This window comes from Molossus molossus, unplaced genomic scaffold (genome assembly GCF_014108415.1).
Source record: "Molossus molossus isolate mMolMol1 unplaced genomic scaffold, mMolMol1.p scaffold_m16_p_13, whole genome shotgun sequence".
Classification (NCBI taxonomy): Eukaryota; Metazoa; Chordata; class Mammalia; order Chiroptera; family Molossidae; genus Molossus; species Molossus molossus.
Window position 1 is genome coordinate 4,904,285 of NW_023425348.1, and position 24,929 is coordinate 4,929,213.

General features: G+C 41.0%; 1 protein-coding gene across 2 annotated transcripts in view; it reads left to right on the top strand.

Moving 5' to 3' along the window:
- The window catches only part of ALG9 (ALG9 alpha-1,2-mannosyltransferase), a 151,110-nt gene that overhangs the window by 25,118 nt on the left and 101,063 nt on the right, over window positions 1-24,929 (top strand). For both annotated transcript variants that reach the window (XM_036259035.1, XM_036259036.1), the window contains exons 6-7: window positions 9,942-10,064; window positions 22,311-22,465. In XM_036259035.1, the coding sequence (XP_036114928.1) occupies window positions 9,942-10,064; window positions 22,311-22,465 (278 nt within the window). The remainder of the gene's footprint in view (window positions 1-9,941; window positions 10,065-22,310; window positions 22,466-24,929) is intronic.

Here is a 24,929-nt window from a genome sequence, read left to right on the forward strand (position 1 = left end):
GGTGGGGTCTGCTGGAAGCCAGGAGTTTCTATCAGCTCTGCAGTGAGAGGGAAGCACCAGCCATGTTCCCGGGAATGTGGCAGGTATGTCCCAAAGCCAGCCACTGACTCTCCCGATGCTCCTGTTCCCTGAGACTACTGCCTCCTCAGCAGAAGTCCAGATGCAGAGTGGGACGTGCTGGATTCCAGAGGGTAGGGTGAGCTGTATTCCAGGGCGCAGGGTATTTGCCTTTCCCCAGTCTTCTGCTGTTGGGAGGGCCTTGTGCCTCTCAGGAAAAATGGCTGCTATGATATGGGGGGGGGGGGGGATGACTCAGCACAAGTATCCCAGCAGCCACCCTCCCAGCAGCTCTCCCCAACTCCTTCCACCCCTGTCTCTCCTTAGGTGACTTTAGTCCACAATGCACTCCCTCTGCCAAAATGTAGGAGTGTTTGAGAACAAAAGTCCTGTGCACCAGCCCTTTTTAAAAAGTGGCTTTGTCCTTGGGCAGTTCAGTTCTAGACAGCTAGAAGCCCGGCTGCTGGTTGCTGCATGGGTAACTCTTACTGGCTTTGGCCATCTGGGTTGGGGAGCCCTGCCTGAGGTCCAGGCCTCTCTTCTCTCCAGGGGAACCCTTCTCACCCTTGGCCCACTGCTCCTGAGAGGTGGGCCAGTGCCTCTTTCAACCCCTTCCCTTCCTACCAGTATCAAGGTGTTTCCTGCCCTACCTTGTTAAAAGTCTCCCCTTCGCCCTGAGTGGTGTGCTCAGTGGTTAGAGCGTTGGCCCATGCACCAATGGGTGGCGGGTTTGATTCCTGGCAAGGTCAGATATCTGGGTGACAGGTTCAATCCCTGGCCCTGGTTGGGGCACGTGCAGGAGTCAACCAATCAATGTGTCTCTCACATCGATGTTTCTCACTCTTTCCCCCTCCCTCTGTCCCTTCCTTGCACATTTTCTAAAAATCAATGGAAAAATATCCTTGGTTGAGGATTAACAAAAAAAAGTCTCCCCTTCAGCCAGTCTTCAGCTGGTATTTCAGGGTGAATATTCTCTAATTTAGTTCAGTTCCAGTTAGGTTCTGGGAGGAGGTAGGAAAAAGATCCACCTGCTCTGCTGCCATCTTTCAATCGCCCTGAATGTTGCATATTTTTTGTAGTCCTTTAGCTTGATGAGGTTTGTGAATCTGGAAATAAGCAGGTTGGTAGGAAGAACAGAAAAGAAAGAATAAACTCTGATTTAAATTTATGTTTCTAGGTTAACATTGGGTGGGTCAAGGATTCCTGGTAGGTTTTGGGATCCAGCAGAGCAGTGGCCAGTCTTTCCCTGAACATTGGCATCTGCTTTCATTTCGGCCAACATTTTACTGGGAAGAATCTCTGGGGCACTGTTTGTTGCTTTGATGAACCTAGGATAGCTTCAGTTCAAATTTTGCTTGGATACACAGAAGCTGATCACTTTCACAGTGATAGAAAAACGTTCGGGACAGTGGGAATTGTCATACTGGGCTTCGGTAGGACAGATGCAGTGCTGTAGTCAGCCAGAAGGGTGGGGTTCTTTTTTTTTTTTTTTATCCCCACCCGAGGACACTTTTTGATTTTTGTTCAGATAGAGTGGGAGGGAGGGAGAGAGAGAGAAACATCGACGTGAAAGGGACACATCAAGTGGCAGCCACTTACACGACCCAATCAGGGCCAGGGACAAACTCCAACCAAGGCACGCACCCTCAGCAGGAACCGAACCCGGGTCTCTCCAGACCGCAGGCCAACGCTCCAACCACTGAGCCAAACCAGCCAGAGCTGTTTCTTTATTTTTGTCTAGGTAATATTGGTTAGTATTAGTATATAAATTTCAAGTGTATAACATTATAATTCTATATCTGTATACTTTATTGCATGCGCACCACCAAAAGTCTGGTTTCAATCTGTTGCTGTATATTTGACCTAGGGGTTTGTTGTTTTTGTTGTTGTTGTTTTTTTCATTTGTTTATTTTTAATCTTTATTGTTGAATGTATTACAGATGTTCCTCATTTTTCCCCCATTAACCCCCTCCTCCCCATGCCCGCCCCCCTCCCACCTTTTCCCACTCTGTTGTCTGTGTCCATTGGTTATGCATATAAGTTCTTTGGTTTATTTCTTCCCACCCCCCCAAGCCCCTTTTCCTTTGAGGTTTGTCAGTCTAGCAATGAATTTGTACTTCTTAATCCCTTCACCGTATTCCCCCATTCCCCCAACCCCCCTCCCATCTGACAACCAACAAAATGTTCTCTGTATCTATGAGAATGTTTCTGTTCCGCCTGTTCATTTTTTTTGTAGATTCCATTGTCGATAGCTATGTATTCATTGCCATTTTGTTTGTTCATATATTTTATCTTTTTCTTCAAAAAGACCCTTCAATATTTCATATGATAACAGTTTGGTGGTGAGGAACTCCTTTAACTTTTTCTTGTCTGGGAAACTCTTTATATGGCCATCGATTCTAAATGACAGCTTTGCAGGATAGAGTAATCTTGGTTGTAGGTTCTTGCTTTTCATCACTCTGAATATTTCTTGCCACTCCCTTCTGGCCTGCAAAGTTTCTTTTGAGAAATCAGCTGACAGCCTAATGTGAACTCCCTTGTAGGTAACTAACTGCTTTTCTCTTGCTGCTTTTAAGATTCTCTCTTTGTCTTGAAACTTTTGCATTTTGATGATGATGTGTCTTGGTGTGGGCCTCTTGGGGTTCATCTTGTTTGGGACTCTCTGTGCTTCCTGGACTTGTATGTCTGTTTCCTTCACCAAGTTAGGGAAGTTTTCTGCCATTATGGTTTCAAATAGGTTTTCGATTTCTTGTTCTCTTTCTTCTCCTTCTGGCACCCCCAAGATGCGAATGTTGGCATGCTTGAAGTTGTCCCAGAGGCTCCTTACACTCTCCTCATGTTTTGGGATTCTTTTTTCTTTTTGCTGTTCTCATTGGGTGTTTCTTGCTTCCTTATATTCCAAATGGATGGTTTGCTTCTTGGCTTTTCCTACTCTACTATTGAAGCTGTGTAAATTATTCTTTATTACAGTTAGTGCCTCCTGCGTTTCTGACTATGCATCCTTAATTTCTGACTGGTCCTTTTTTATGCTCTTGAGGCCCTCCCTAAGTTTGCTGAGGTTCTCACTAAGTTCATTGAGCATCCTTATAAGCAGTATTTTGAACTCAGCATCGATTAGGTTGCTTATCTCCATTTCGCTTAGTTCTTTTCCTGGAGTTTTGTTCTGTTCTTTCATTTGGGACCTGTTTCTTTGTCTCCTCATTTTGGCTGCCTCCCTGTGTTTGTTTCTATGTATTACTTAATGAGAGGTATGGGGCTAGCTGAGACCAGATGCTGCTTGTTTGAAAGGATTTAGGAAAAACTGAAGCAGGATCCAAGACAGGCCAATCCTATGGTTAAGCAACTGGTAACAGCTTGGGTGGGCCTGAAAGTTGGGTGCTCAGGGCCTCAGGGAGTCACCAGGGCGGGGCTACCAGTGTGAGCCAGGTTGCTGGAGTCCCAGGTATGGCGGCTGTCTGCCCCCCAGGGAAGGGCTCACAAAGGAACAAAGGCCTCTGACAGCACGTCTGTCCTGGAGAAAGCCCCCTCTTCAGCCCTCGCTCCAGTGCCAAACAGCTCAGTTCTTCCCTGTATGTCTCTGGCGCCCCTCAAGCTGCCCTCCCTCCAAGCTTAGAGGGAGAGAGTCTGATAAGTCCCTGCGCAGGCCCTTTAAGAGAAGCTGCCTGGGGCTCCAGCCACCTCAGCCTCCCTGAGCCTCAGTTCCAGCTGGTTTTTCCAGCCAGAAGTGATGGGGATTCCCTTCCTGGCACTGGAACCCTAGGCGGGGCACCTGGTGTGGGACGGGGACCCCTCAGTCCTCAGGGAGGACCTTCCCAGCCGAGGTGTCCTCCTGATTTTATCCGCCACACTGGGTGTGGGACCAGCCCGTCCTCCTTCGCCCCTCCTACCAGTCTGGATGTGGCTGCTGCTTTAATTCCGTAGTTGTAGGACTTCCATTCAGCTGGATTTCAGGTGGTTTTGAATGATAGTTATTCTGTAGTTTAGTTGTAACTTTGATGTGGTTGTGGGAGGACGCGATACCGCGTTTACCTACGCCACCATCTTGACTGGAAGTCTCTCTTTTTTTTTAATATTAAAAATTTTTAATTGATTTTTAGAGAGAGGAGGGGAGAGAGAGAGATAGAAACATGGATGAGAGAGAACATCAATTGGCCACCTCCTGCATGCCCCCCAGGATTTGGCCCACAACCTGGGCATGTGCCCTGACTGGGAATCAAGCCAGTGACTTCTTGGTGCATGGGTTGATATTCAACCACTGAGCACACTGGTTGGGCCAGTTTTTCTTGATGGTGGAATTTTTGTGCTTCTACCTCTTCTTTGAATTTGACAGCTTGTGGGGGGTTGCTTTCCATTCTTGTAAAGAACATTAACTTCTTTTTGCTTTAGCAGTCTTGTAGAGAGAATAGTTCTTCCACCTTAAGAGTAGGCAGTCTTTGTGTATTCTAGGTCCTGAATGAAGATTTGTCATGAATGAATGAATGAATGAATGAATGGACAAATTCTGGAGTATCCATTAAATTACATTAATGCCCTGATCATTTTAATGTCCCAGTCTATTTTGGTTACACCTGTTGTGGTATACTAGGTCGGGATTTTCTTGATACCAAATAAGAATAATAAAGGTATATGTACTTTTAAACCCAAAAGTATTTTATGATTGTCAGCTAATTTTGTTATAAGTGATGTGTTCGTTCAGCAGATATCAAAGACTTATCTTTTTTTTTTTTTCATCCTCACCCGAGGACATTTTTTTCCTTTTTTTTTTGTTCAGATGGAGTGGGAGGGAGAAAGAGGAAGAGAGAGAGAGAAACATTGACGTGAAAGGGACACATCGAGTGGCTGCCACCCGCATGACCAACCAGGGCTGGGGACAGACTGCAACCGAGGTACATGCCCTTAGCGGGAACCGAACCCGGGTCTTTCTGGACCGCAGGCCGATGCTCTTACCGCTGAACCAAACCGGCCAGGGCTCAAAGACTTACCTTTTAATAGACGTTTTGATGCTGTACAATTGTCACACAGTGAGACAGCATGTCTTTTGTCATGGAAACTTCAGCTCTTTTATTTTACTTACATGTTGGCACTATTTGGCATTATTTTGACTGTTTTTTGTAAGAGTTTCCTGCTCTGAGATCTTTATTAGTTATGGTAGGCACACCATTTCTTATCTGAAAACTAAAAATGCTGATCCTTTTTTTGCAAACATCCCTTAGTGCTGCTTCTTATATATAAGAACATAATAAGTCTATAAGTAACTTCTTGGATGAATCGATAAGTGGATTTGAGTTAAAGAAATGTTGAATACATTAATTTTGTACATTTATTATGTGTCCTCATAGAACTTACTTTCTTATAAGGCTGCAGACACAAATTAGATAATTATAGTTCAGTGTATTATGTGCCAGAGTGGAAAGATAGGGAATCATAGGAGCAAATCCATCTGGTGGTGTCAGGAAAAACTTCCTAGTGGTGGTGGTCCTTGAGCTGAGCCTGGAAGGAAGAGAAGGGGTTTGCTTAGTAGACCCTCGGGACATTCAGACTAGTAGAATGTCAAGTGTCAGGACTACTGAGACAGAAAGATTGAATATTGAGGGCTTTTAAACAAATTTTTTTTAAACTTAAAGTAGTTTTACAGCATTAGCTGAATTTTAAGTAGAAACTACACAGTCATGAGCAAGATAATTTGTCTCTCCATTGTGACTGTAATAAAGTAAATATTTACTCTCTATGGTTCCTGGTTTTCGGAGGGACCTTTCTATGCTTTCTTGGACAGATAGCATATATTAATGACACATTACAGACCTGCACATGTCTTTTGAAGCCAGGGGAAAGAAACAAAGTTTTCACAGCTATTAGTAGCTTCTGTTTATTGCATGCCTAAAATGTACCAGAAAATTTACACCTACTGAATTCTTCCCCTTACAAAAGCTTTGTGAGATAGGCATTATTTATCCTTATTCTCAGATGAGGAAACTGAGGAAGAGTTGGTGAGAGACTTGCCACATAGTTAAAGTGGCATACAAGAATCCCAGGGCTGTCTGACTGCAAAGCCTGTGCTCTTTCCACTGAGAAGAACCTTAGTAAAACCCTGGAGTTTGGCTATTGAGATTTTACAAGAGGATAAACTTGTAAACACACACACACACACACACACACACACACACACACACACACCAGTTGGGGGTAGTAGAATATAATATTCAATCTATAGAATGGGCAAGAAGTTTCACCTTGAAAGGTCTGGTGCAGTTTGGCGTGGAGGGTGACCAAGAGCCCTGCAGAGCTTCCATGGCCTAGGGCCGTGTGCACTGGCAGGCTCCTCCACCAGGGAGCGCTGCGCCAGGCCCTTGTCAAAGAAAAAGAAGGTTTGGATGAGGGAAAGAATACTTGGCACTTAGGAAACAACGTAGTGTTGACATAAAATTGCAAAGTCTTAGGTAAAACATCTCTATGGGGTCAGAGATTGAGAGATGAAATTTAGTGTTGCAGAAAAGAAAGTGGGCTTGGCACTGAATTTGCCTCTTATCCTTATAACATTTCCGGTCCTCATATGTTGAGGTTGGTAAGCATTTTGTGTGGTGAGTGAAGAGTGGTGCTTTCTGAGTACAAAGGCCCGCGGAGGGTTGGGGAGGACAGGTAAAACACGCTCTTCCCTCCAAAATAATAATGGGTCTGCGGCTTAGGATCTGATCCCTGACTGTTGTGTGTTTCATCAACATGTGTCCAATCACTGAACAAGACCTTTCACAGGGTAAGAGGGCATGCCCTCTGTTCAGAGGCCCACAGCTTCCCCTTCTTGCGGTAGCAGAGGACGCAGCCGCAGTGGAATTTTCTGAGGCCTGCTTGGAGTGGACTGCCAGCAGAACTCTTCCAGAGCCTTCGCTCTTGTTTGGTTGAACCTCTTGGTGGTGCAAATTTGACATTAATAAGGATGATTGACTATAATTTTCTACCTACAGTTCTATAAAATTATAGGCCTATAGAGCAGTTCCCTTCATTCAGTCTATGGAGCAGTAAACATCCCTTCTTTTAGCCTTTCTCAAAGCTCCCTTTAGCTCATTTGAATGAAAGGAATCGACTTTTCTAAAGAGAGAGGTTGGTGAGTCACTTCCTGCAGAGACCCCGCTTCCAGCTTTTTTCCACCTTGCCTTTTGCACCAGTTATGTGTTTAGCTTGTCATTCTGACGCAGTTTTTCTGCACAGTTCAGCTTTGATTCTTTCTGGGCAGCAGCACTGAATATCTCCCTGGAGATAAAAGTTTTTACTCTTTTCTCTTTTAAGGCAGAAGTCTCATCAAGTAGGGGAGGATACTGGCTAACAGAATTTACTCTTTTTGTCCCCCTTTGCCCTTATTTTTAATACTGTTGTCACTGGAACCTTTCTCACTCTTGGCTTATCCCCCAATTTTTGCCTCATCCTCCAGGAAAGTAATAGTCTATTATGAAATATTCACAGCATAGCTGTGAACTTGGCTCTGTGAGCACTGAACACAAAAAGAGCTTACCAATGTAAGTGCTTTCGGCTCTGCATCTGAGAGTTCAATGTACCTAGGTAAAAAGATAGTCAGCCTACAGGAAGATATATAGTAAGTTGTGGCAGAGACAAATATTTGCTGGAAACTGAAAAGCTTTCCTGAAAAAACACTATGTATTTGCAAGAATCAAAGAGAAAGAGGCTTTTTTTCTGCTGATGTTTAGCATCTGTAATAGATGATGTAAAGGATGACCCCTTTTCTCACTGGTCACTCTGATTTTTCTTCTTGGGCTCCAATTCCCAGAATTTGTGAAGGGAAAGGCGGGTCAAAGTTGATAGCACTGCCCACAGCTGGCAGTCAGGTGAGGACTGAGCAAAACCCTCTCTGGAGTTCTCCTAAAGAACTCCATTTGGTGATGTGTTGTTAAACAGTAATTAAAATCCAGAGAAGACACATACAGTTGGCGCTCGTTTATCACGGTTAATCAGTTCCAGACTCTACCGCGATCAATGAATTTCCACAAAGTAGGATTCTTTATGTATACAGTCATTCCTCGCCACTTCGTGCTTCGACTTCCGTGGCTTCACTCTATATACTATATTTGAAAAAACCACGATAGGGTGAAGCCACGAAAGTCCAAGCGGGAAGTGGTGAGGGATGACTGTATTTCTGTTTTGAAAGTAAGACCATTTATTTGTTTTCTGTAACCCAAAAGGTTATTTGTAAAGAATACAAGATATAAATGTCTCTAATGAATTTGGCCTGGGTCGGAACCTCTGTTCTTGAATAGTATCAGTCATTGTATTTCGACAGGAAGGAGTGAGCTTTCTCAAAAGGTGATACACAGTTGAACTTGAGTCCTTCCGCAGGGTACCAGCCTCTCCTGCTTATTCCTCCCCTTAGTGTCTCTAGCATATGGGTTTGGTTTCTAATCTTATTTTGCTGTGCAAGCTACAAAAATGTCAGGATTTTCTGACTGTTCCTCTGCCTTCTGATTACCCTTTTAAGCAATGCTGATTGCAGGAAATTGCAGTGGTGCGAGGCGGTGTCACAACACCGTGATTAAAACCTGGGTGTCATTCACTGCCTGATTGAAGTAATCACATGGAGGAAGAGCAGATGAAAAACCTCTCAAATGTGCAGAGGGGGCTGTTTCTCATCATTTGGGTTTAAAGATTTTGAGTTAAAGAATCAAAGCTAATGTGAGTTAGTCTTGTGTTTTTAGTCATTTTGTTTCATTCTGAATCTTCAAAATTTCTGAGCAGGGTCTGGGTCTCTGAATGTTGTTTTCCAAAGGAAAACAGGTTTTGCTATTTACCAAACACAAGGTCCCCTATATACATGATTATAAAGTAGTGATTGAGCATATCAAGGGGAAAGATACTAGAATGTCAATGGGATGAACAGGTGAGAAGGAAATGGGAAAGGTCCCTGTAGCTCAGCTCTACAAGACGGCCCCTTCCACCCCCCACCCCCTCTTCAGATGCCAGTGGAAAATCCAAGTGGTCACCTGTCCTTCTGATCGACCAGCTATAGATTGGAACTTACAACAGCCCCCTCCTTGGGTTCAATTAAGTTGCTAGAGTAGCTCACAGAACTTAGAGAAACATGTACTTAGGTTTACCAGTTTATTATAAAGGGATAGAAGAGAATAGCCAGATAGAAGAGACACGTAAGGCAAAGTAAGTGGGAAGGGGCTCAGAGCCGCTATGCTCTCCCTACACCATGTGTCCACCAACCTCTTGGATTTTTATGGAGGCTTCATTAAATAGGCTTGATTGAGTAAATCCTTGGGCATTGGTGATTGAACGTTATTGCCAGCCCCTTCTCCTCCCCCAAGGTCAGAATCCAGGGGGTAGGACTGGAAATTAGGACCCTCTCATCACAAGGTTGGTTTCCCTGGCACCCAGTCCCCAGCCTTAGGTTATTTAGGGGCTTTCCAAAAGTCTCCTAATTAACATAACAAAAGATATTTTATCACTCTCCTTACTTGGGAAATTCCAAGGGTTTTAGGAGTTCTGTACCCAGAATGGGGATGAAGACCAAATACATATTTTTTATCATATAAATCACATATCACCACTAACTTATTTAAATTATTTGGTTGTTCTGAAAAAGTATTAGTCCCATTTGGGCATTACTATTTGAACTAGATATAGTGGTCAGTATAGAAAATACATCTTAATATTTGAAACTTGATTTCTGTGTAAATCATGACCAATCCCATTCTCTTCCCGGCTTCTACTCTTTGCGTCCTGTGTGTGGCTGAGCCTGGAAAGAGTGGGTTTGTGGACTCTCTTTAACTCGGGGCATTGGATCATCAGTCAGCATTACTCAAATGAAGAGCATTGTGAGTCCAACACTGTAACAGGTAACCACTAATGATTTCTTATCTCTTTGTCTCCCTCAGGTACAGAACCCTGGCATTTCTATTTAATTAATGGATTTCTGAATTTTAATGTAGTCTTTGTTTTGGCTCTCCTGGTCTTACCACTGACTTCACTTATGGAATACCTACTGCAGAGATTTCATGGTGAGTGCCACAAGGGGAGATTGAGTTTTTTGGGAGGAAAGAGCAAGTAACAGTATACACCAAGAAATGAAAAAGAATCTGCTTATTTATTCCCCATTTTCTCCCAATGGAAATGGTTGGTTATTGATTTTTTTTATCGGATTGTGTAGATTATTTAGACCCCTGTGAAGATTTGGTTAAAAATTGCAAGTTAAACTGACAGGGAGGAGCTTTATATCCCTTAAAGTGAGGAAGTCAGTATAATTTGCAGATCCACTCAGAGAGGCAAAAACACTTATAAAATCTCAGAAGGTAAGCCTGTTTGATTGTGTCTTCTGTTTTTTTTTTTTTTTTTTTAATCCTCACCAGAAGAGATTTTTCTCTTTATCATCAGATAGAATGGGAAGGAGGGAGGAGGAGAGAGAGAGAGGGAGAGAGAGAAACATGTATGTGAGAGGAACACGTCAACTGGCTGCCTCCCACATGACCCCAACTAGGGCCGGGACAAACCACAACCAAGGTACGTGCCTGTGACCGGAATCAAACCCTCGACTCATTGGTCTGAAGACTGATGCTCTAACCGCTGAACCAACCCAGCCAGGGCTTGTGTCTTCTGTTTTTTAAAGAAGTGTGTGTTAACATAATCAGTATTAGAGGCAAACATTCTTTGGGAAATTACTTCCACCCCAAATCTGAAAACTAAGCCATTTAGGGATTCCCCCAAACTGGATACTGAAGTGAGAGAAGCTTTGGACTTCCTAAAAAGCATGATATTTCTCTTTGCTCCATGTTGCTTTGCTTTCCTCACTGTGGAAAGCTTAGGTGGTCATGTGTTTTGCTCACTCTGTTTCTGTATTGTATAGCCAGTGTTTTCTTAGGTTGCCATGGCTTTGTGTAGCTAGTGCCCATAGATTCTTTTATGGAAGACAGATCTGAGCAGACATTCATATGAAATTTAGAAAGAGGTTTTATTTTAGACTTTTTAGTCTGATTTGGATGCCATATGATTGAACCCCTCCACCCCACCCCTTATTTAGCTTGTCTACTATACATGATTTATGAAGAGTTTACTGTACTATGATGATAGAATAGGAGGGCAGCCTTCAGAGTCACTTTTGTTTTGTGTGAGGACTTTTGTTTTAACATAACCATGTGCCATTATTCTAACAAAATTAAGTCATTCCTTATATCATCTAATATCAAGTTGATATTGTCTGAAAAATAGCTTTTTACAGTTATTTTGTGGTTAAAGCAGGATCTAAACAGAGGTCATATACTGAATTTTGTGCTATGTTTCTTAAGCCTTTTAAGAGGCGCCCTACTCTCACCACTTTTCTCCTGAAGACTTCTAAAGAAATTAGGTGGTTCATCTTACAGTGACCCACGCCTGGGCTCAGCCTATGTCCCACTGAGGTGGAACTCAGTGCTCCATTCCTTGTATTTCTTAAGGATCACTTTTTTTATAAGCGTCCTTTTTTTCTTTTTCTTTTTACTATTAAAATAATTTATGCTTGTGGAAAATTTGGAAATGCTTGTAAGTATAGAAACAGTATATTAAGCTGTTTTCTACAGTATGAATCCAATTTTGGTTTAAAATGTATAATGTACACACATATCCACCTAGTAAGAAAAGGAGTGCTTTCTGTTTTTATTTATACTTTTTGTGTATTTTATTATAGGAACAATACTTTTTTAAAAGAAAAACACATAGAAAAATAGAAAGAAGTTGGAAAGAAACTACTCATTTATCCACATAACCATATATAGTACAACTGTGGTTATGATTTTGAATATTATATGGAGGACATTTCAAAGTTAAAACTTTGAAAGGCCATATTAAAATTATATTTGTTAGCCTTTGAGATACAGAAGAGAAAATGATTGTTTAAGAAAATTCCAACCTAAAATACTTCCTGGGAAGCGATCAATTCTAAATTATAGCCTGAAATCTCATGATAAAATTTTAGAGTGGAAAATTTAAAAGATAAGCTTATTGTAGTTCAAGAATTTTTATCTCTGAAGAGTTTCTTCACATATACAGATAACTTAGGAATGCTCAATTAGGCATCCTAATATGGATCTTTCTTTTAATATCAGAAAAGTCTTTTTTTGTTGTTGTTAATCCTCACCTGAGGATATTTTCTTCATTGATATTTTTTTTTAAGAGAGAGAGAAACATTGATGTGTCTCACATTGACTGGTTGCCTCCTGCACATACCCCAACTGGGGCCAGGGATTGAACCTGCAAATCAGGTACGAGCCCCTTACTGGGAATCAAACTGGAGACCCTTCAGTGTGAGTGCCGGAACTCTAACCACTGAACCACACCAGCCAGTACAAAAAATCAGTTTTTAAAATTTTTATTCTAAATTGGATTTTGATGACAATCATATTATCTGGATTTGCTCATTGTAGACATTGCGGACACCAGGTGGCGCTTTCTACCTACCATTTGCCAGTGATCCTATGCACTGCTCTTGATATTCATACAGTCGGCCCTCGGTTATTGCAGTTAATCACTTCCAGACTCTACCACCATCAATGAATTTCTGCAAAGTAGGATTCTTTGTTGGGTTTTTTTTTTTCTTCACCAGATTCTTTATTTTATTTTTAATTTTATTTAATTTATTTTTCAGTTACAGTTGATGAACACATATTACATTAGTTTCAGGTGCACAACCCAGTGTTTAGACATTTATATAATTTACGAAATGATCACCCCATCTGACACCATATATAGTTATTACAATATTATTAACTATATTCCTTATGCTATGCTTTATAACCCATGACTATTTTGTAACTACCAATTTATATTCCTTTTTTTTTTTTTTGAATCCTCGCCCGAGGATTTTTTTATTTTTATTTTATTTTTGTTTTTGTTACAGATGTTTCTCCTTTTTTACCCCATTGACACCCTCCTCCCCATCCCCCCGTCCCGTCCCTGGCTTTGTTGTCGATGTCCATTGGTTATGCATACATGCATATAAGTTCTGTGGTTTATCTCTTCTCACCCCACAAAACCCACTCTTCTGAGGGTTGTCAGTCTGTACCCTACTTCCATGTTTCTGGGTCTATGCTATTCCTCAGACTGTTATGTTCATTATATTCCACAAATAAGTGAGATCATGTGGTATTTGTCTTGTTCTGCTTGGCTTGTTTCACTTAGGATAATACTTTCCAGGTCCCTCCATGTCGTCTCAAAGGATAAGAGATCTTTCTTTCTTACCGCTGCATAGTACTCCATTGTGTATATGTACCAAAGCTTTTTTATCCATTCATCTACTGATGGACACTTGGGCTATTTCCAGATCTTAGCTATTGTAAATAATGCTGCTGTGAACATGAGGGTACATATATTCTTTCTGATTGGTGTTTCAGGCTTCTTAGGGTATATTTCTAGAAGTGGGATCACTGGGTCAAATGGAAGTTCAATTTTTAATTTTTTGAGGTAACACCACATTGTTTTCCATAGTGGCTGCACCAGTCTGTATTCCCACCAGCAGTGTACTAGAGTCCCCTTTTCTCCACACCCTTGCCAACACTTGTTGTTTGATGATTTGTTGATGGTGGCCATTCTGACAGGTTGAGGTGATACCTCATTGTTGTTTTAATTTACATCTCTCTGATGATTAGTGATGTTGAGCATTTCTTCATATGTCTCTTAGCCATTTGTATGTCCTGTCTGGAGAGGTGTCTATTCAGCTCCTCTGTCCATTTTGTAATTGGGTTCTTTGTCTTCCTTTTGTTGAGTAGTATGAGTACTCTATATATTTTGGAAATTAACCCCTTATCTGATATATCATTGACAATGATGTTCTCCTATACAGTGGGTTGCCTTTCCATTTTGATGGTTGTTTCTTTTGCTGTGCAGAAGCTTTTTAGTTTGATGTAGCACCATATGTTCATTTTTTCCTTTGTTTCTGTTGCCTTAGGTGATGTATCAGTGAAAATTCTGCTGCGTATGATGTCCGAAATTTTGTTGCCTACATTTTCTTCTAGAATTTATGGATTCATGGGTCACATTTTAAGTCTTTTATCCATTTTGATTTAATTTTTGTGTATGGTGTAAATTGTTGGTCTAGTTTCATTTTTTTTGCATGTAGCTGTTCAATTTTTCCAACACCATTTATTGAAGAGGCTGTCTTTACTCCACTGTATGCTCTTGCCACCTTTGTCAAATATTAATTGAGCATATTGCCTTCGGTCGATTTCTGGGTTCTCTAGTCTGTTTCAGTGGTCTATATGCCTGTTCTTGTACCAGTACCAGGCTGTTTTGATTGCAGTCGCTTTGTAGTATAACCTGATATCTGATATTGTGATCCCACCTACGTTGTCCTTCTTTTACAAATAGCTGTGGCTATTTGAGGTCTTTTTTGGTTCCATATGAACTTTTGAAGTATTTGTTCTAGTTCTGTGAACTATGTCATTGGTATTTTGATGGGGATTGCATTGAATCTATAGATTGCTTTGGGTAATAAGGACATTTTAATGATGTTAATTCTTCCAATCCATGAACAAGGTATGTGCTTCTACTTTTTTGTATCTTACTCTATTTCTTTTATCAATATCTTGTAGTTTTCTGTTAATAGATCCTTTACTTCTTTGGCTAAGTTTATTCCTAGGTATCTTAATTTTTTTGCTTCAATGGTAAATGGGATTGTTTTTTCAGTTTCTCTTTCTATGAGTTCATCATTGGTGTATAAGAATTCCGTCGATTTCTTGACGTTAACTTTGTATCCTGCTACTTTGCCAAATTCATTTATTAAGTCTAGTAGATTTTTGATGGAGTGTTTAGGGTTTTCTATGTATAATATCATGTCATCTGCAAATAATGACAGTTTCACTTCCTCCTTTCCAATTTGGATCCTTTTTATTTTTTCTTCCTGTCTGATTGCTGTGGCTAAGACTTCCAGTACTATGTTAAATAAGAGTGGCAAAAGTGGACATCCCTGTCTTGTTCCTCTTCTTAAAGGAAATGATTTTACTTTCTGCCAATTGAGTATGATGTTGGCTGTAGGTGTTTCATATATGGCCTTTATTATGTCGAGATACGATCCCTCTATTCCCACATTGCTGAGCATTTTTATCAGAAATGGATGCTGGATTTTGTCAAAATTTTTTTCAGCATCTATTGATATGATCATGTAGTTTTTATTCTTCATTTTGTTTATGTGGTGTATCACAATTATTGATTTGCGAATATTGTACCAGCCTTGCATCCCTCGGATGAATCCCACTTGGTCATGGTAAATAATTTTTTTGATGTGTTGCTGGATCCAATTTGCTAGTATTTTGTTAAGGTTTTGCCATCTATATTCATCAGGGATATTGGCCTGTAGTTTACTTTCTTTGTAGTGTCTTTTTCTGGTTGTGGAATTAGAATTATGCTGGCCTCATAGAACGTGTTTGGAAATCTTTCTTCTTCTTGAATTTTTTGAAATAGTTTGAGGAGAATGGGTGTTAGTTCTTTTTTGAATGTTCGGTAAAACTCCCCTGTGAAGCCATCTGGACCTGGGCTTTTGTTTGCTGGGAGAGTCTTGATTACCTCTTCAATTTCCTTAGTTGTTATTGGTCTGTTCAAGTTTTCTATCTCTTCCCAGTCCAGTTTTGGGAGACTGTGTATTTCTAGAAATTTGTCCATTTCGCTTAGATTGTCGAATTTGTTGCCATATAATTGTTCATAGTAGTTGTTAATGATCTTTTGTATTTTTGTGGTGTCGGTTGTTACTTCTCCTCTTTCATTTCTGATTTTGTGTATTTGGGTTCTCTCTCTTTGTTTTTTGGTGAGTCTAGCTAAGGGTCCATCTATCTTGTTTATCTTTTCGAAAAACCAGCTCTTTGTTTCATTGATCCTTTGAATTGATTTTTTGGTCTCTATGTCATTTATTTCTGCTCTGATCTTTACTATTTCCTTCCTTCTACTTGCTCTGGGGTTTTCTTTTTGTTTGCTTTCTAATTCTTTAAGTTGTGAGGTTAGACAGTCAATTAGAAATTTTTCTTGTTTCTTGAGGTAGGCCTGTAGTGCTATGAACTTCCCTCTCAGAACTGCTTTTGCTGCATCCCATAGATTTTGTGTTGTTGTGTGTTCATTTTCATTGGTTTCCAGGAAGCTTTTAATTTCTTCCTTGATCTCCTCGGTAACCCATTTATTGTTTAATAACATGCTATTCAGCCTTCATGTGTTCAAATGTCTTTGCCTGTTCTTGTTGCAGTTGCTTTCTACTTTCATGCCATTGTGAGCTGAGAAGATGCTTGATATGATTTCAGTCTTTTTGAACTTGTAGAGATTTAGTTTGTGTCGTATTATGTGGTCTGTCTTTGAGAATTTCCCATGTGCACTTGAGAAGAATGTGAATTCTGCAGTTTTGGGGTGTAATTCTCTGTAGATATCTATTAAATTCATTTGGTCTAGTGCTTCATTTAGAGTCTGTTTGTCCTTGCTAATTTTTTGTCTAGAGGATCTATCCAGTGGTATCAACGAGGTGTTGAAGTCCCCTGCTATGAGTGTATTGCTGTCGATTTCTCCTTTGAAGTCCTCCAGAAGATTTTTAATATATTGTGGTGCTCCTATATTGGGTGCATATATGTTTATCAAGGTTATATCTTCCTGTTGGAGAGATCCTTTCAATATTATGTAGTGGCCTTCTTTGTCTCTAGTTATGGTCTTCATTTTGAAATCTACTTTATCAGATATGAGTATTGCTACCCCAGCTTTTTTTTTGCTTTCCGTTTGCTTGGAAAATTTTTTTCCTTCCCTTCACTTTCAACCTATGTGAGTCTTTTGTTGTGAGGTGGGTCTCTTGTAAACAACATATAGATGAGTCATGCTTTCTTATCCAATCAGCTATTCTGTCTTTTTATTGGAGCATTCAGTCTATTTACATTTAAGGTGATTATTGATATGTACTTATTTATTGCCATTTTTGTTTAGTTTGGTTATATTTTTCTTCCTATTTCTTCTACTAATTACAGCAGTCCTTTTAACATTTCTTGTAGTACTGGTTTGGTGCTAATGTATTCCCTTAGACATTTTTTTGGCTGGGAAGCTCTTTATTTGACTTTCTATTTTGAATAACAGCCTTGCTGGGTAGTTTTGGATTCAGATCCTTGTTTTTCATGACCTTGATTACTTCATGCCATTCCCTTCTGGCCTGTAGTATTTCTGGTGAGAAGTCAGCTGAGGGCCTTATGGGGTTTCCTTTGTAGGTACCTGTTGCTTATCTCTTGCTGCTCTTAGGATTCTCTCTTTAATTTTTGGCATTTTAATTACTATGTGTCTTGGTGTGGGCCTGATTAGGTTCTTCTTACTTGGGGCCCTCTGTGCTTCTTGAACTTGAATGACTTCTTCCTTCACCAAATTAGGGAAGTTTTCTGTCACTATTTCTTTGAATATATTTTCTAACTTTTGCTCATTTTCATCTTCTTCGGAGACTCCTATGATGCGAATATTGTTACGTTTGCAGTTGTCCCACAGTTCTCTTAAGCTGTCTTCCTGCTTTTTAATTGTTTTTTTCCTTTTGGTTTTCTGATTGATTGATTTTTTTTCTACCTTGTCTTCTAATTCACTGATCCAGTCTTCAGCTTCCTCTACTCGGCTCTTTAGACCTTCCAATGTGTTCTTTATTTCTGATATGTCATTCTTGATCTCTTCTTGGTGGTTTTTAATTTCCAACTGGTTCATTTTCGGCATCTCTATGTTCTTACTCATGCTGTTGAGCTTCCTCAAGATCATGGCTCTGAATTCTAGTTCTGTTAACTTGCCTAACTGCTCCACATTGATTTTTTCTTTGGTGGAGGTCTCTTGTTCTTTCATTTGGCTTTTGTTTCTGTGTTTCACCATTTTGGCTATCACAGTGGGCTTTGGAGCCTGCCAAGTTTTCCCTGTGGGTACTGGTGTTCTGCACTTTGTGGCTCCCTCTCCTGGGTTTAGATGAGCGAGGGAGTACCCACATTAAACACCACTGTCAAGTCTTACTTTCCTGGTTAGAGTTGCTAGCCCAGGAATGGTACTGTTATTCTCTAGCTTTCTGCCTGGAGGCTAGCAGTTAAGGTTACTTGAAGAATTTTCACTTGTTAGTTGATTGAAAAACTCCCGCAGGTGCTCAGAGTAAGAGGATTTCCGAAGGGTGGAGCAGATGCTGGTTGTTTGTGAGCCTCAATTTGCATTTCAGTGGCCCACAGGGTGGGGTTGAATCTCTGAGGGAGGTGTCGCTGCCTCTCCCCAGAGCCCTGGGAAGGAACAAGATGGCCACCATCCTTTGTGGCTGCACTCAGCAAAAGCTGTGAGCGCCCTCCAAATCCCCAGCGTCCCCACACAGTTCCAGTTCAGTCTGCCCTCCCTCTGCTGGAGCCCAAGGTGAGTGGCTGCGGCTATTATAGCCTCTGTCCCGACTCTGTGCTGTGGAGCTGCTTGGGACTTTAACCCCAGGGCGCTGCTCACAGCTAAGGCTGCTGATGTCTGTGGGCTCCCAGACCCGTCTCGCGCCTGCGCAATCCTACCAGGATCGAGTCAGTCTCCCTGGTTATATGGTCCTTGCAAGCTGCTTTTCTTTTGCTCTTTCTCGTCAATTTGTCTGTGTTTTAGTTGTAATTCCAGTTTGGTCCTGGGAGAGGGTCTATGTAGCTTCCATTCACTCTACTGCCATTGGATTCTTTGTTTATAAATCTAATATTTTTGTAGTTAGAGCATAGAAAACATATTTATGACTTTCTAAATATGTTTTAAAAATTATTAGAGCCCTCCAGACATGAAATAATATCTTTAAGTCACCATTACACTCATATTACCCAATATATTAGACAAAATGAGAGAAAATAAGACATATTAGACATTACAAATATATTATTATTATTGTACATTTAATTACACACACACAGTTCTTACACACAACCACTAACCTATGAAAATAGTGCAACTTGTTCAATGATGAAGTGATGAAGATGAAGAGATGTACTGCACAGCAAAGAGAGCAAGGTTACTGCTCCTCTGAAGGCACGACCTCAGTAGGAGAGTCTTCAGGTGGTGCAGAATCAGTATCATCAGCAGGTGCATCATCGTCTTCTTCCGCTGAAGGAGCACTAGGAGTAGGCAGTGGGTGACTGAGTGCGCGGCTGAAGAACATCGTGAGAGGCTGTTGATGCTGTCTTTTTATATGCGTGAGGAGGCTTACGTAGGGTCTATCGCTACATCAAGTGCATTCCGGAACCGCAATGTAGGCATCATTTGTGGGTCCCATTCGCCAATCATGTCCTGCACTACCTCAATAGTTCTCACAACTTGCGAGAGATGCTCAAGTGGAAGGCCAACTTCCTCCTCCTGACCCCCAGGAACCTCTGGCTGCTCTTCCTCCTCCTCACTCGCAGACTTAGTCATCTCCACCAGATCCTCATCCGTTAAGGGATCTGAATGTGTCTCCGGCAGCTCATCCATGTCATCGCGGGTCATATCCACGACACCTTCTCCTTCCAGCATCCGGGCTAGCCTAACTCCCTTATCCACTACTGAGTTATTATATCCTCTGGAGTGAATCCTCTATAGTCATGGACAATTTCAGGCCACAACGTCTTCCAGCTGGCCTCCACGGTCCCCGTCTTTATGTCCTTCAACACGGCCTGGATGTTCTTCACACAGGTCGCGATGGTATACTGCCACCAGTACTCCTTCAGCAAGAAGGTCCCCTCAAGGTCCATGCCTTCGATGAGGTGCTGCAGGGTGTTTTGCATGTAGAGGGCCTTGAATGTGAGAATAACACCTTGATCCATGGGCTGGATCAGCGAAGTGGTGTTGGGAGGAAGGAACTTGATCCGCACACCGTCGTAGGATAGGTCTTGAGCATGACCTCCAGTACTGTCCATGAGGAGAAGGACATCAAACTCGAGTTTCTTCTCCGTGAGATACTGCTTGACTTTGGGTATGAAGCACTTGTGGAACCAGACCGATGACAGCTGCTCCATGATCCAGCCCTTGTCGTTGTGCATCCAATGCACTGGCAGCAGGTTCTTGTTTCTATTCTTCAGGGCCCTAGCGTTCTTGGCCCTGTAGGTAAGGGCAGGCTTGAGCAAAAGTCCCTCAGCATTTCCACACATAACCATGGTCACGCGATCCTTATATGCCTTGAAACCATGGATGACCTTGGCCGCATCTTTGAAAGTGAATGTCCAGGAAGGCATTCTTTTCCAGAACAGTCCTGTTTTGTCCATGTTGAACACCTGTTCTGGATGATACTTGCCCTCCTCAAGGGTCTTTGGAACATTTTGTTCACGTAGTCTTCTGCTGGAGGCTGGTCAGCAGAGGCAGCTTCTCCGTGGAGAACGACACTCTTCAGATGATACCCCCTCTGGAACTTCTCGAACCAACCCTTGCTTGCCATGAAATCCATGAACCTTGCAGAAGAGGGTCCTGGTTGAGGTTCGTCTGCCATAAAGCGCTGATAAAGCTGCCTCGCCTTCTCCTGGATGACCAGAGAATCCAGGGGAATGTTTTTCTTGAGACTGTCGCTGATCGAAATGGCTAGGACAGACTCCATTTTCCCTATGAACTTATTATGACTTGTCACAACGCGCTTTGTTTCCTTGTTGAAAGAGACAGTAGCCGTTGCACGGATGTTCTTTTCATCTTTACTGATGGAGTGAACGGTAGACTCATTCAAGTCATAATGGTGGGCAGCCTCCATGATTTTCTTGCCATCTTTGCTCATACCCAAGAGTTTCACCTTCTCCTGGATGGTAAGCATCTTCCTCCAGCGCTTAGTTTCATTGTCAGAAGGCTTAGAAGAAGCGGCACGTTTAGGAGCCATTGTGGGGCTTAGATAAAAGTTCTCAGAAATCACAAACACTTGCAAGAGCAGAGATGCTTCTGATGCTTAGTGATGTAGAAGCGTGTATGTGAGAAAGGAACTTGCATGAGGCTGAGCCAATCAGTGGCCAGGAGAGGAGAGGATAGGATAGCCAATCAGTGACCAGCATGTTCTAATTGGCTCAGTTTCACCACACCCAATTTTTTGCGAAAAAGTTTTTGCCCACATTCAAGGAGTGGTGGAGTGGTTGCACCTGGCGTTGACAGATTTGTGGGGGTGCTCGAATACATAGGCTTATAGTCCATACGTACAGTAATTTTAGTTTTAATTGTAATACAGGGGTGTATAATTGACTCAGACAACCAAGCATGCACTGTATCATTTTCACTGTCTCAATCCATTTATATTTGAAATAACTGCGATAGAATTAAGCTGCGAAAGTCGAAGCGTGAAGTGGCCAGGGACGACTGTCTAAGCACAGTAGGGCATGTCATCACTGTTGCAGCTTATCACGTAGTGTTTATGTGCCTCACCACAGCAGCTTTCCAGCAGGTGCTTGGTCTAAGTGTGCATTAAATTCCTTTAATTTTTTCATATGCTTTAAGTATATTTTGGTTCCAATTTTGGGATTCAGAGTGGATCGGTATTTGCAGAAAAATAACTTGATTAGTAAACTTCCTTTAAGAGTGTTTTTATTCCTGGCTGGTTTGGCCCAACGGTTAGAGCATGGGCCTGCGGTCCAGAGAGACCCGGGTTCGGTTCCCGCTAAGGGCATGTACCTCCATTGCAGTTTGTCCCCGGCCCTGGATGGTTTGTGCGGGTGGCAGCTACTCGATGTGTCCCTTTCACGTCGATGTTTCTCTCCCTCCCACTCTATCTGAATGAAATATGGAAAAATGTCCTCGGGTGAGGATTAAAAAAAACAAAACAGTGTTTTTATATGAAACATGGTCTTTGTCACTTTTGGTTTGTCAAAAACCAGTGATGGGTCTGAGAATCAGGCTTTTTTTCCTTTGATCTGTAGCTATTTGAACATACCAGTTGCTGTATAAGAAGATTAATGTATTAAGTGGAACATATGAAATGAGTTTTTGTTAGGCTTTTGGTTAATCTCAGGCATCTTTAGTCTTAGTGGCAGAACTCATTAGAGAGAGACCTTTTTTTTTCTTCATTCAATGTAGAAATTAAGCTTTTTTGCCCATTCACCTGACTGTTACTTGTTCTAGCCAAATCCAGTATTGTGCCCCCTTTCCATGTTGGATCTCTTGGGAGAGCTAAGGAGTACAATACCTCCTTGTACTTGACTCCTTAATTGCACTGGAGAAAGTGTGAATATAAGAGCTGAAACATTTTATGGGGTGCCTGCCCTAGGGCTTGTTTTCATGTCTGAGATCAAAAGAACATTGAAACTCAATGTGTTGTTTTGTTCTAACATGGTGAAAAGTGGATATTTTTCTCTGTCTTACAGTTCAGAATTTAGGCCACCCATATTGGCTAACCTTGGCTCCAATGTATATTTGGTTTATAATTTTCTTCATCCAGCCTCACAAAGAAGAGAGATTTCTTTTTCCTGTATATCCACTTATTTGTCTCTGTGGCGCTGTGGCACTTTCTGCTCTTCAGGTGAGTTTCAGGGAAATATATATCTGCTGCATTCTGTTTCACTTTTTAAATTGCTCCTAAAGCTTAAAGGCAAATTACAGAATGCTTCCACCTAAGATATTTTATCCATACAGTAAACCTGATACAGATCATGTTAAAGCTTTATGTAGTGACTGCTTAGCTGTTGATTGTACTCTTTTTAGCTGATTACATATTTGCAGTGTTGATTTATGTGTTATTTGTCTCTCTTGTCAACAAGAATCCATGTATTTTTAAGTCATTGTATGGGCCTCCCACAGAATGGTGGCACCCAGTAGAGCTAATGGAATGTCTGCTCTTCAGTGAGATCAGAATAAAACTTGCTCAGCTGTTTGGGATAACATCAGGCAGTTAGCAATAAGGGACACTTTGTAATCCTGGCTTAAGACCTGTCTAGGTCAATTGCCTGTTAGAATTAATCTTAAATATCTCTATATTTGTGACCCCAGAAGCCTCCAGACTCTTTTTTGAACTCTGCTACCATTTGCAAGTGGCAGGAAAGAATAATTAGGGTAATAGGTTTTCTCTTTAACAGATTTATGGAGATAATTCACAAACCATACAATTTACCCATTTAAAGTGTACAACTCTTGCCCTGGCCGGTTTGGCTCAGCGGTTGGAGCGTCGGCCTGCGGTCCCGAGAGACCCGGGTTCGGTTCCCGCTAAGGGCGCGTACCTCGGTTGCAGTTTGTCCCCGGCCCTGGTTGGTCGTGCGGGTGGCAGCCACTCGATGTGTCCCTTCCGGTCGATGTTTCTCACTCTCTCTCTTCCTCTCTCTCCCGCTCTATCTGAACAAAAAAATGTCCTCGGGTGAGGATTAAAAAAAAATAAAAAAAAAAAAAAAAAAATAAAAAAAAAAAAATAAAGTGTACAACTCAGTGGTTTTTAGTGTACCCACAGATATGTGTAACCATCACCACAGTCAATTTTAGAACATTTTCATCACCTCAGAAACCCTGTACTCTTTAGCTGTTGTCACTCCCCTTTCCCGTATCTCCCCATAGCTACTACTAATCTACTTTGTATCTCTGTAGATTTGCCTAATCTGGGCATTACGTATAAATGGAATCATACAACATGTGGTCTTTTGTGACTAGCTTCTTTCACTTAGCATAATGTTGTTAAGGCTCATTCATTGTTAGGATAACGGTTTTATTTTATTTTTTTAAATAAAATTTTCTACTTGGTTCCTCTAGTAGAAACTTTTTTTTTCTTTATTGATACTAGAGAGAGAGAGGGAGAAAGAGATAGAAACATTGATGAGAGAGAACATGGATTAGCCGCCTCCTGCATGCCCCCCACTGGGGATCTGGCCCACAACCTGGGCATGTGACCTGACTGGAAATTGAACCCGTGACCTTTTGGTACATGGGTCGATGCTCAACCACTGAGCCACACCAGCTGGGCAGGATGACTGTTTTAAATAATTTTAATTATAAAAGTAATTGAACTTCATTGCAGGTAATTTTTCTTTCATGACTTTCTAAATTAGTCCTACTACCCTAACAAAACGCCTTCCAGATTGTTGCCTGTCATGCATCAAAGTATATGTGGTTGTAATCTAAGTGTACATATAACTTCATATTCCTTTTAATAAAATTACATATATCATAACATTCTCTATGTTGCCACATCTATACCCCTTATTTTGATAGCAGTGTAACGTTCTGAACCGGCTATAATATATAACATTATTATGTAATTTATTACATATTATATAACATTGAATCAATTGTATATAAGGTAATGATTAGATATAATTTATTTAGAGTTTAACTTGCTTACTTATTTCAGTATTATAAATAATGCTAGGATAAATAGCTTCATTTAGGTATTTGTATTGTTTCCTTAGGACAGATTTCCCAAAATATGAAAGAATTCAAACATATTTATGGCACTTGTTATATATTGCAAAACTGCTTTCCAAAAGTAGCTCTAGTCTAGGATGGGACGAAGGAAGGAAATAAATCTAATAAGGTGGTACTCAAAGACTGTGCAACTCATGCATGGATAAATACATTGTAATAATATTCATCCAGTTTGTAAAGTAGTTTAGCAGATAATTGATTTTTCTAACGTTCTATTAGAGAAATTATTTTTTCTTTTTGTTTGGTCATGAGATATTTTGTTGATTCTGAAAACTTTTCAGCAAGGAAAGTAAAGACTAATACTCATATATCAAAATAGATTAATACTTCGTATATCAAAGCACTCCCAAGAAGCATTTTGTTCAAATTTTAAAAAATAAATCATTAGCATTTTAAGCATTAGAGAAATATCCAAATAATTTTCCTATGAAGCTACTGAGATTTCATTCTTGAGAAACCTCCTGGCCAGGCTAACCTGAAGATAGTCTCATGGAGTTTGCTTCAATCTTAGAATTTGGAGTGGGCACCTCACTAAGTGTTTGCAAATGCTCAGACCCTCAATAGAACCTCTTTGCTGC